Source organism: Arvicanthis niloticus, chromosome 11 (assembly GCF_011762505.2).
Source record: "Arvicanthis niloticus isolate mArvNil1 chromosome 11, mArvNil1.pat.X, whole genome shotgun sequence".
NCBI lineage: Eukaryota > Metazoa > Chordata > Mammalia > Rodentia > Muridae > Arvicanthis > Arvicanthis niloticus.
The window spans coordinates 11,658,452-11,671,736 of record NC_047668.1 but is presented as its reverse complement, the minus strand read 5'-3'; the positions used below and the strand labels follow the sequence as shown (position 1 = coordinate 11,671,736).

Sequence of the window (13,285 nt, the reverse complement as noted above, 5' to 3'; positions counted from 1 at the left end):
AACTGTAATTCTAGTTGTGGTGAGTCCAATGCCTTCTTCTGACCTTCATGTACACTAGGCACACAGTGATACATCATACACAGATACACGTCAGGCAAAATGCCCATAAACATAAAATAAATTTAGAAAGAAGTGTCAGAAATGTGTACACTTATTTTACTATGACTCCAGGTATCATCACTCTGAGATATGGGAGGAAACCAAATACCATTTTCTTTTCCAGAAGTTTGGAATGGAGGATGGTCACAGTGAAATACTCACTGGAGATTCTCAAAGAACTCAAGGAGTCTTATAATCTGACAGGTTAAATTAGTAGAAAAGTTATAAGTTTAGTAAACAAATAGCAGCATGGCTGTCAGGGTTAAAGAGAAGCACAAATAAAAGCAGAACAACAGAAACAGAACACTAGGAATAAAACACTGGATGGAGAAAGATGCTGAAGTAGGCCTAGACATGCATACATTAGATAACTGGACCAAGTTGTAGATAGTAGTATAATTGTTCTTAAAGGGTCGGAGTCTTCAAAGTCTAACACAGTAGGAGTGTTGTTGTCATAGGAACTTGGGAGCTTTTGTGACCTCAATGTTCACAGCCTATCCTGCCTCTTTTATGAGGAGTCTTTGCTCCTCATTAACGGGACAGCATAAGACTCTAAAGGTCTTTAATGAAATGTCTTTGAAGGCAGTTTTTATTATTTATATGTCCTTTTTAAGTTATTTGTAGAGATATATATTTCTGTTATAAAGCATGACCTACTTATGATAGACTGCTTTGTGCCCCTAAAATTTCTCATTTAGTGTTTGAGGGTCTCATTCTTTTGTCAGTTATTTCAGGAAAACAGAATGGTGAATAAACACCTAAAGCTAACAATGAGTTTTCAGATTTGTAATTGAAAATCTTTAAATATAACATTTTGCTATAATATATGTTGAAATGTCAGTTACTTTATAGTATGCAGTTACAGTACAATGCTTCTCTCTTCTAATTTGTGTCTTCAACAAAGAGAATGAAAATGACTTACCAAAAGCTACTGATTTGTTATGTATCTTACATTTACCAATATGAATGATATCTGTACTTGTTTTTATTATCTATAGTTAATACAAACAAAACATAAAATGAAGTTTTATGAAAGTTACTTTTGTATTATAGTTTGCTTCTATATTACTTTTTTTTTTTTTTAGAGATTTTATTTACCTTATGTATATGAGTACACTGCAGCTATCTTCAGACATGCCAGAAAAGGGTGTCGGAACTCATTACAGATGGTTACGAGCCACCATGTGGTTGCTGGGAATTGAACTCAGGACCTCAGGAAGAAGAATCAGTGCTCTTAACCACTGAGCCATCTCTCCAGCCCAATATTACTTTTTTTTTTTTTTTAATCTTGAAAGGATATTATGTTTGTAGATTTCCAAGCTCAACACCAAGGCTACTTTTTTTCTTTTCTTTTTTATCTTACTTTTATATTGGATATTTTATTTATTTACATTTCAGATGTCATCCCCTTTCCCCATCACCCCCTCAGAAACCACCTATCCTAGCCCCCTCTCCTCCTTTTTGCTTCTATGCCATTTTAATTACATGCAAGTATTAAGGCCAGTTCTAGGTTGAGGAACTAGCAATACAATAGATGCAAATAGTCAAGGAACAAGCAAGAAAATAAACACAAATAGTCAAAGAACAAGCAAGGCAATAAGCAAAGTTCCCTGAACACTCCCATGATCCCTGTTTCTAAGGGCTTATCAGGATGACCAAAATATCTGAGTCTACTTCCCTGTCCTTGTCCAAAGTCATTTTCATGCCTGATGCCTACTTCCTTGTTCTAGCTTAAGATTTAGATTCCTGCCTGAAATTACTTCTTTGTTTTAGCTTAATGTCAGATTCCTGCCTGAGATTACTTCTTTGTTCTAGGCTAATGTCAGATTCTTGCCAAGCAGCCCCCAAAGCTCTCCACTTTTCCCTCTTTTTTGTTTCATAGCAAGACTGAGCCTGTCTTAGTTTGTTCTGACAAGAATGTCTTCCTTACCCCTTGTGTAATATGCATTTCAAAGGCAATGCACTTATGTCTTAGGTTGGTAAGGCTCTGTGCAGAATCTTACCTGCCCTTGGCTTGCCAGCCTGTTAATTTAATAACTCTACCTGGGGGTCCATTTTTAGTTTCAAGTCATGTACTTTGGCTGTCAACATGATGTTGTTAAAGACAAGCTTTAAAATGATGAGCAGGAATAAAATATTCTCAGGACAAAAAGGGCTAGCAAGATCAAGCTATATATGCCATTCTCAAAGCTTGACCAAAACAGAAATACTGACCTCAGGCCATGGGTAATTTTATCAGCAGTATCTGCAGCATCAAATCTTAGCAGAGCTGCATTCTCTAAATTCATAAGCTCACTATGGAAAGTTAAAACATCCAGAGAGGTGTTAGACTTATGCCAAGGCTACTTTTTAAAGGTGAAGAATTATTTCTTTGCAGTTAATAAAGTACACATTGCAATCAATAGTTGTGCATTTTAATTTTAGTAATAATGCATTACTTGCAAATTTTATTATGCCATGAAATATATTTTATCTCTTTAAAATAAAATTGCTTAGTGTATACACTTAAATAATTTTTGTGATATAATTAGGCATACACAGTAAATTTTTTGATGATATTGAGGTTAAAATTATTACATTCATTTTAATATGATGATGTCTACTGAGATAAATCATCTTTACTGGTATGTCAGGCACTCTTTTAAGCCAGTGATATTTTTTATTTACATTTTATAGACAGGAAATGATATGTTAAATGTCTTGTATGGCATAATACACTTATTAAGGCTGTAATTTTTTCTCCAGGCTGAATCACAGTTCCATTGCACAGTATTGATTTACTGTCATCATAGTTTTATATTTGCTATTTTGAGAATAATGTATGTTTAAATTGATGGTCCTCAACATCAACTGTAATCACTTAGGCAATGTAAAACTTAGCAGCTGATTCCACCTCCATAGGCTTTGATTCAGTTAGCACAGGCATGGCCTTCTCTGCCAAGTTTTAGAAACTCAGGTCACAAGTGTGTAGCCCGATGTGTAAGCTATTCCTCTAAACAGTGGTTCTCAACTTTCAGAGCTTGAATGACCTTTTCATGGAGGTTGCATATCAGCTACCCTGTATCAGATATTTACATTAGAATTCATAACTGTAACAAAATTACAACTAAGAATTAACAATGAAATAAGTTTGTGTTTGGGGGTCACCATGACATGAGGAACTGTATAAAGAAAGGGTCACAATTTTAGGAAGGTTGAGAACCACTGATCTAAATGCCTTCTGCTCAGGGACATGGGATGACAAATGCTGCATTGCACATACCCAGTTTTCAGAGTGACACTAGTAACTGTGTTAAAGTTCATGAGTGTGTTTTTACAAGGATGGTCATTTGACTCAACACTTTTCCTATGTGTCTATGTCCTTTTATATATCATGTGTCATTTGCTTCATTGCAGATATAGCCATATTTGTCTTGCACAAGAGACCTCAGGGGAAGTGAGAGCGCACCAGTAGCTGAGAAGCTGACTATGAATTCTGAGCAGAACATGCAGGAATTAGGCAATGAAGTCACATCTGAGGACCTTGAACTACCAGGAAGAAAATGCAGCAATTTTCAGGTCATTGGTCCTTGTCCAGATGAAGGTCTGTCTGCAAAGTGCAGGTGTGTGTTGGTTTTGGTATTTAATCTAAAAAGTAAGAATTAGAACAGTACGCTTTCCTTAATACCTTTTCTCTCTTTTTCATTTTGGTGCCAGATAAATTTAATGTGTTAGTGACTTGAAAACAATTTCAATGTGAAGGGGAGGGGCATGGGGGAAGAACTCTGAGAGGGGGACTTGGAGGGGGAGCAACAGTTGGGATATAAAAAAAATAGTGTAATTAATTAATTTAATAAAGACCAATTTCAGGTCTCTGTAAGGGTTTCAGTTTCTTCCATGATATTGATATAATGTATCTAGATAGCTGAGAGAAAGCACAAAATGGGTTTAAAGAAAGCAATGAGATTTGATTCTTATTCAATATTATTTTTTATGACTTTATTATATAAGGATACTTGTGAAACTGATATAAATGATATATGATTCGCCAAAGATCAAACCTGCTCAAAGGTGTTTATTTTTCCATCGACACGTTCTCAGTTTCGGGTGACTTGAGTAATTTTAGAGTGAACACGTACTCTATCTACCTTTTCCCTTTCTTATTATTCTACATTCTGTGGCTTTAAGTCATCCTCTGTGAAGAAGTTTGAATCTATGACACCTGTGTTTATTATGAGTGAGATTATACTACTTTGATAATTAACCATGTATAGTAAAGATAACATAAGATTTAAAAATGACAACATAATTCTGATTTTTGTATTTTCCAGAGTTGTACTTTAAAAGTTTTGTGGGGCTGCTACTTTGTTCAAAATTGTTCAGATATATTCATTGATATCAATACATAGTAAAATCAATAACTGTATTGGTGTTCTTCTTGCTTAGTGTCAGATTCTTACTGAAGTACAATTGGGAGTAAATTTTAGGGTATAGAGGCAAGGATGATGGGAGAATGGATAAACATATTTATAATCATATAAGAAACATAAATGGTAGAGCTTATGTTCCTGCCCTGAGCTCTGTGGTAAAATTCAGTGTAAAAGTATGAGGGCCCTATACTCACTGACTCCCCTAGGACTCAGTGCCAAAGACCAGCTTAAGTAACACAGCCATCAGTGCTTACATAACACTATAACATGAGAAACAACCCATCCTTTTCTCATTTCTTCTTTATACTGCCTGCTTATAGGTTGACATTGTTGTCAGCTGTAGTTTTTCCCCCAGCAGTTTATCATTCTTTCTTTTCTTTTATGGGGACCACATGCAATCCAAATATATATTTATTTTATTGAATATTTTATGTATTTACATTTCAGATGTTATCCCCTTTCCTGTTTTCCCCTCAGGAACCACCTTCTCCCATCCATACCCCCTACCCCCGCTTCTATGAGGATGCTTCCCCTCTGCCTCCCTGCCCTGGCATTCCCCTACACTGGAGAATCGAGTCTTCACAGGACCAAGGGCCTCTCCTCCCATTGATGCCAGACTATGCCATCCTCTGCTACACATGTGGCTGGAGCCATGGGTCCCTCCATGTGTACTCTTTGGTTGGTGGTTTAGTCCCTGGGAGCTCTGGAGGGTCTGGTTGTTTGATGTTGTTTTTCCTATGGGGTGTCAAACTCCTTCAGCTCCTTCAGTACTTTCTCTAACTCCTCCATTGAAAACCCTGTGCTCAGTACAATGGTTGGCTGAAAGCATCCGCCTCTGTATTTGTAAGGCTCTGACAGAACCTCTCAGGAGACAGCTGTAACAGGCTTCTGTCAGCAAGCACTTCTTGGCATCTGCAGTAGTGTCTAGGTTTGGTGTGTGTATATGGGATGGATCCTCAGGTGGGGCAGACTCTGGATGACCTTTCCTTCAGTCTCAGCTCCACACTTTTTCTGTGTATTTCCTTTAGACAGGAGACCTTCTGGGTTAAGAATTTGGAGATGAATGGGTGCCCCATCCCCCAACCAAGGACCTTGCCTAACCTCTGGATATGGTCTCTTAAGGTTCTGATGGAATGTATTTACTATTAACTCTTTGGGGAATAGATATTAATTTTAATGTCTTTCAGTTAATAATGAAAATGTGAATGTGATACTGTTTTCATAGAATTGGGGAAAAGGTTGTTTCCATTTTCATAAAATACACACACATACACACATACACACATGTATGTAGGAATATATATATATATATACATATATATATATTCCATTTGGGATATATATATATATGTATACACACACACACACACACACACACACACACACACACACACACACATATATATATCTCCCAAACGGAACTACAAATCAAAACATTTATAGCTTCTAATCTGAACTCTTGTCAAGTATACTGAACCAGACCTAATCAGACTGAACCAGAGTCTCTTTGGGATCACTGTGTGTTTCCACAAACTCAATTTTTCCTGTTGGTAAGTTGATATATTTATTGTTTTGTAGTCATCATACTTTGACTACATAAAAGTTTAAACTTTAGTACCTTTTCTTATTTATTGTTAATAAGAAATATATGTCCTGTATGGAGTCATGTATATTAATTATTTAAAAGTCCTCTTTATTTACAGTATTATGGAATGTGGAAAGAATTATGAATCTGTGATTTCTCATCAAGTTATCCCAGACTTAAATAAAGAGGCATCAGTAGCATATCTTCAAAAGGAATTGGAAATTCTCAGAACAAGCAATAAAAAGGTATAGACATGTAGAAGTCTAATTGCTGTAAACAGTGTTTTAACTGTTGACAGTTCTAGTTTCCTCTCTTGTCCATTAGGATTCAGTTTTATTTTGTGTTTTAATTCTTCAGTAGTAGCTTTTTGTAGCTTTGTCATCCGGGTATGATTCAGTTAAGTGGTTGGAAATGAACATAAGCTTTTTTGGTTTCTGTAATATCAACCATTTTCATAAAGCTTTGCTGGAAATTTTTGTTATTAACAATCTCATATTTCATTTGATTTCACCATTATGGAATGTGGGCTACATTATCAGCCAATTTTATGCTATTCTGTTTATTTTTCTTTATTTTTAGTATCTATGCATGCTTTCATATCAGTAATATATGTAATCAAGCATCAAAGATGCAAATGGTGTTATATGGCTTGTATCCTATTCTACTATTACATGCAACCAGCTCAGTGTACATGTAATGTTTATTTTCCTCTGGCTCTAACTCAAATTCCCCTGGTCTGTAAATAATTTTTATTAAACAATGTTCACTTTTTTATGGGTTCTGTTAAAATTTCTATACAGTTTTCTGATCTTACTAATTTTATTGTTTGACCTAATCAGACTGAAGCCCGAATATTGTTTCTGAAGCGAAACAAACAAATGACAAAAGCATAGGGAAGAATGGAAAAAAGCAAAAAGAAACATTCTGTTTGAGCATGAGATATTTTCTATACTTTGATTTAGCAATTATTACATACAATATTTAAATCAGTGACAGTGCCAATTCAAATGGAATGTGATGAGACAGTATTCACAGTCAGATTTATATCAGATATTAAGATTATAATCTTAATTAATTTTGTTTCAAAATATTGGAATGACTAAGAGAAACATAATCCTACTGCCTATTATTTTAGGATCAGTAGAGTCCTTCAGAATCCTTTGCTTTAAGACAAAGGAATGAATGAAATGTCTTCTTGTAGCAAGTACTTTTAGGAATAGTGTTGTTTCTGTTTTATGTCTGTATGCACATATACATGTGGATTAGTATTTTCCATTTTCTACAGTTTCAGGTAGTCATTACTCAGAGAATACATTGCAACCTTAATTTTGCCATCTAGAATCAGTGTATTTAAGCAGGTAAATACTACATAAGTATTTAAGAACAATAAAATCCTACTTTAGAATTAACTATATATGGAAGGCATTTATTAGATAAGAACAATTTTTTCTAATGTGTTTTAGCTTCAAGAAAAGTTGGCTAAAGAAGACAAAGAAAAGAGAAGACTGAAGCTGAAGTTGGAGCTCCAAGGGAAAGCAGCGGAGGCTGACATTGCCGAAAGGACTGCAGGTAGTGATGAGCGTCCGCGTTAAGCTCGAAGGTGACTGTGTGATGTGTACTGGTGGATACCAGCTCATTGCCTTGTTTGCCAAAGGAGGAGAAGCTTTTTTCCCCTTTTGGCTGCTTAGAAAATAGGTGGCTTTAACATCCTGGTACTGGTATTAGTGAGGGCTTTACCTGTATTCACACTGATTTGGGCATTAAATGCATTGTTAACACCATGTCAATCCAATCACAAAAAGGTTGTTTGTTTTGTTGGAACGGCCTGAACAAACAAGGGGAAATCTTGATTACCAGTGTCTCTGCCTTTCAACCAGCAGTTCAAATACCACTTACTGTTTTAGTTGTATTAATACCTTTGTATTAAGGTAGTCCTATATTCATTACCAATGGAAACCTACATTTGATTACAAAAACTGTTTCATGCAGTTAATAGGTTAATATCTAGCAATGCAGATGGTGACAGAGATAATGTTTCCCTGAGATTAAAGAGAAAGGTTGAGGCAATTTAATCCTGTATATGACCGCCTTACATTTTGGAAACTATCTTATTCATACACAGGTCTTTGCAAGGAGAAAATTTTAAAACATATCTGTGTATGTGTGGATTCTGAAGTCTGGGATTTCTATCTATGTAATCCATTGTAACCTTTTTTTTTTTTTCTTGCAATATTTTTCTGTTAAGGCAGAGTAAGAATTTGTAAAATGTTAGATAAGTATGTAGAAGTATTTTAGAGATTACATGTTTAACAATTTATATTTTATAAAATCATTTAGTGACTAAATTCAGGTCATAATATTTTAAATACTTAACTTGGTTACATATATAAAAGAATTGGGGAATTTTAGATTGGAGAGATGATTAATGCAGTTTATCTTCAAATTACAGTGGACAGTAATTCTAAATAAATATCATTGTGATAATGTAATTAAGATGACCATAAATAAGTAATCTAGTTGGATACTGGATGGCTAATTTTCTATTAGTGTCAAATAACCATAAATTTTTTTGTTTCTTTGTAATAGGGAAATATAAGAATATGCTTTAAGGAAATCTGATAATATATTAAAAGTGAATAATAACAAGTAGAAGTTTAAAACAATTGGGAAGTTTCCTGACTTTAAAAAAATTACATATATATGTATATACATATACATAATTGCAAAGCCAGTACTGTAATAAATAGATTTGGTTTTTAAATATTTTATATGTAGTACAGAAATAATTGAATATATTTGGGGCCATTATTGACAGTAATGATTTAATATAACTAAGTAGTCTATTTCTTGAAGAGACTCATTGAGCAGTAATATTTACAATTTAACTTTTGAATAATACAGTTCAGCATGTAGTTCAAATATTTATTCATTGTTATTTATTTAAGAATTCATGGTGGAATAAATTGAATAATACATGCAAAATGGAAAGATTTAATTGTTCTTATTAGTCATAGATTTTTCATTCACAACAGAATATTGTTTTACTACATGTGGAAATTTTTAAATGTCTTACTTTCACCTACCTGATGAAAATAGCAGGGTCATATAGTTTCTCTGAAACATAGCAGTGGAGTAAAGAGATAAGGAAACAGGCAGGATGTTTCACTGATTTGAACTCTAAAAACGTTTGTCCCTTGTGTATTCTTGAAATTTTCACCATTTCTAAGTGGATTCAAATTTTTATAAACTCATAGTCTACCTAGTATTATGAAGTGCATTCCAAAGCAAACCACTAGAAAGTAAAAGCAGCTGCATCAGCACAGTAATAGAAAGAGAAGCATTGTGCACTCTGAGTATTTGTCAATGAAGCTTCATTTCTTGTAACACAGAAGAACCTATAATCCATGTAAGTGTAAATGTTTGTTTATTACTGTACTTCACATTTCTTATTTAAAATATGTATTTGGTGAAGTGTAAGATGAATATACATGTATCTATTTTAATGTTTCTAAACAAAATATTAATGTTTACAAAACAGATTCTACATAAAGTAAATAATGAACACCAAACTAAATAGCAAATATGATGCAAAAATATTTGTAGGTTTAAAATTTGTTATTCTGTGACAAATATCCCCTTCTAGTAGACGTTTTTTGGAATAGATTAAATATAAAAATTAATAAGAATGTTTTTATTGTGTTAGTTCTGACTATAAGCATAAAAAATATAATGAGGGTTTTTGTAAATAAATTATGGTACATTCACACTGTGAGATGTGACACAGTAATTAAGAATTTTCTGAGCAATATCTGATGATATCCAAAGTCTTTCTTATCTCTAAATTAAGTAAATGATATGATTTTGCTAAAAGGATCAGTTTTTGTGCACATATGTTGAATGAAAGATAAATTTTCTTGGTCTCTAAATGATTCCAAGTTCAGATCCCCAGGACCCTTGGAACAATCTGATGTGGAGTCATGTGCCTTTAACTCCCACTGGGGAGGGGAGGGGAGGAAGAGCCCTGGAAGTTGCTGGCCAGCTGGCTCTGTGAAGTCATAAGCTTCTGGTTTAGTGAGTGGCCCTGTCTTTATTCTAAGACCTAGAGCAGTAATGGAAACACTTGACAGAGCTTCTGGCCTTTACCCACCCCCATTATCAGGAATGATTTACTGTGAATACACGTTAGGGGAGGTACATTGAAAAGTATGTCAGAAAAATTGGAAAACAGAGATTGGGTTTAAGAAAAATTCTATTGGCATGTATGTATTTCATAGCATTTTATTAAATTGTGAATTCAAAATAAGAGAAATGAAAAAGAAAATGCTGGGCTTTGTATAGCTATGTCAAACCTTCAGGTGTGTTGTTGTTTAGCCCCACGTTTCTCTATAGATTTTTGCTTGACATGAATATTATCATCCTGCATGCTCTCATGAGCACTTGAAGCTCAGTCGTGTAGGCCACCATAAGGCAGTTTTACCTTGTGTCACCACAGTTGCTTTACCCTTTGCTTGCTCCTCCGTTTCATGAGGAAGTGTCATTGTTATCATGGTCCCTGATATTTTTTCTAGATCTTAAAATGGTCTTTAAGAACAATGCAAACTTCATTAGAAATCACAGAACTGTACATTGAGGCTTTGTTACTGACTACACATCAGAGATAAAAAGAAAAATTTGAATTGTCAGACATTTCCTTCTACCTTCAAGCATTTTTCAGTCATAGCACAGGATACCTGTATTGGTGTGATTAATTGCCCACTTACTGGATCCATACTTTTTTCCAACGTTTTTCTCACATGTATAATTACAGTCTCACTCAGCACTGGTTGAAATCTGTTATAGGTGGTTTCTATTTTCACACTAATTCCTGTGAAGTGTCTAACTCACAGAGGGTCTAAATAAATATCACCATATTGTTTTCTGGAGCTCCTCATCAAATGGACACAATTAAAACTCAACAGGTTTGTAGTAGTCTAAGTTCTTACTCAACCTAATAACAGGTAACTGCTCTGTGTTGTACCTAGTCTGTGTTACGGAGAGTTTATTTGTATCTATAGTAAATAGTAGTTATTATTTAATTTCATTGCCATAGCTTTTTCTTTCCCCCAATTTTCCTTTTTTTTAAAAAATTATTTAGTATTCTTTACTCCTGATTATTGCATAATCATTGTTTCTAGCTTTTTGGTTGCTATTGTTGCTGCCCAGCACTAAGAATATTACCATATAAGGAAAACCAATGTTTAAAACTTAATCATAAATAATTTTTAAAGTCAATTGATCACTTTTTGTGGGTGAAGCCATACATTCTGACCTTTCCTATTTTATAGTTCTATGGTGAAAAGCCAGAAAAATCTCTGAAGATTTGATACTGCAAATCTCCTACTTATAAAATACAGACAAGTACAGCTTTTGTTTTTATTTTTAAATATATATATATATATATATATATATATATATATATACATATATATTAAGATATTTTGTTATCTTTATCATTTTTTTAAACAGGTTTCATGTTGAAGGCTGATTACAATACACTAGCAGTCTACTCAACCAGAAACTAAGACACAGGCTGTCTCTGAGGCCCCCTGCCGCCCACATTACCACTCAGGTCCACCCTCTTTGTCAAGAAAGTTAACACATGGGAAAGTTTGTTAGTATCTGTAAGAAATGTGGTTTGGTCATATATACCTGTAATCGTCGCCTTTGGGAGGACTCCAGTTAAGGCCTAGCTGCATCTGTATAAACTTTGAGTTCAGAGCAAGCCTGAGCTCTAGAATCACTTGCCTTTGATAAAGAAGTTAACCTCTACAAGAAAAGGGAAACCTATAGTAATAGGGTTTTACTTGACATTAGACAAAACGGAATTCCTTCCCATGTGTTTAATTTAAGGAGTGTTTTTTTTTTGTTGTGCCTATTGAGGACTTATTTATTTTGACTCATTTAAATTACACATATGTATAATATTATTTTAAAACATTATTGATCACCTATAGATATTATAGGTATTTTAAAGGAAAATAGCTGAAACATTATATATTTACACTTTTATATTATCTCTTTTCAACTAAAAACAGTGCCTAAATGCTAAACATTTAAAGATTGTTTTAATGTAGTTGAGTTTGACAGTAAGACATTCTGTGCCCTGATTGCATCCACTCATTTCTTTGATGTTAGTGATGAGTTTTTACTTTTAAAAACATGCTGTGTATTTGAATGTTTTCTCTATTCTAAAATTCCTGCGGCATGGCCTTGTACTTACTGTCTCTTTGTATTATTAGTAGTTCTATTATACAGATACTGTGAAATTTTATGTTACAGTATTTTAGTAGTATTTTATAATATCTAAAACATTGATATTTCTTCAAAAGCCTTATTTTTTATTTCTTAAAAGCTCACATTAGAGCTTCTGCTTTATGTGTTAGTTATTTTCTTTCTTGAATGTCATCCATTAAAGATTAGCTGTGGAAGGCTGAAGCATGGAGAGATTATGAATGACAGAACAGCTCCTGTAGAATAATAATCAGTTTTTGGTATTTAATGCTGTTTGACTTTTGCAGACACATTTCTTATTAACCTTTGGTACAAAGAGAAATCCAGGTTCCTGATATCTCATGGAGAAGATGAATTTGAGATCCTCTTCCAATTAAACTGAAATAAAGACAATATTGGATTTTAGCCAAAAGAACTCCTTAGTTTTTAAGTCTCATGTTTATAAGTCTATCGTTTATCTATTCATCTATCTATCTATCTATCTATCTATATATCTATCTATTTATCTATCTATCTATCTCTATTATTTATCTTAGTGTATTTTAACATATAATTTAATGGTTATATATCTTGAGTAACTTACTTGTATTGACAATGCAATTACCTATAGTGTGTTTTTTTCTTTAAATACACATTCTTTTCTGTACATTCCCATTTAAATTATTTCACATATAAAGATAGTTCATTTTTATGGTAGAGCATGTAAATTTGCTTTTCTGTAGAACAAAGAAGTTTAATTGTGATTATTAATAGGATGAAAACTCAGTTTTCTACTCAGTGACAATATAAATGCTTAAAATATAGACTATATATCCACACATTTGAAGACTCTTGACTTGGTAATGTGGAACAATAAGCATTGTACCACAAGAAATCCTGGCTTTTTTCTCTGAAACTCACATAAAGGTGAAAATAGAAAAAC

The 13,285-nt window shown here is 33.6% G+C and overlaps 1 protein-coding gene across 4 annotated transcripts in view; it reads left to right on the top strand.

Moving 5' to 3' along the window:
- Window positions 1–13,285, top strand: part of Mipol1 (mirror-image polydactyly 1) — a 281,225-nt gene that overhangs the window by 72,316 nt on the left and 195,624 nt on the right. For all 4 annotated transcript variants that reach the window (XM_076941854.1, XM_076941855.1, XM_076941856.1 and 1 more), the window contains 3 exons: window positions 3,496–3,701; window positions 6,212–6,338; window positions 7,557–7,662. In XM_076941854.1, the coding sequence (XP_076797969.1) occupies window positions 3,568–3,701; window positions 6,212–6,338; window positions 7,557–7,662 (367 nt within the window). In that variant the 5' untranslated portion in view covers window positions 3,496–3,567. The remainder of the gene's footprint in view (window positions 1–3,495; window positions 3,702–6,211; window positions 6,339–7,556; window positions 7,663–13,285) is intronic.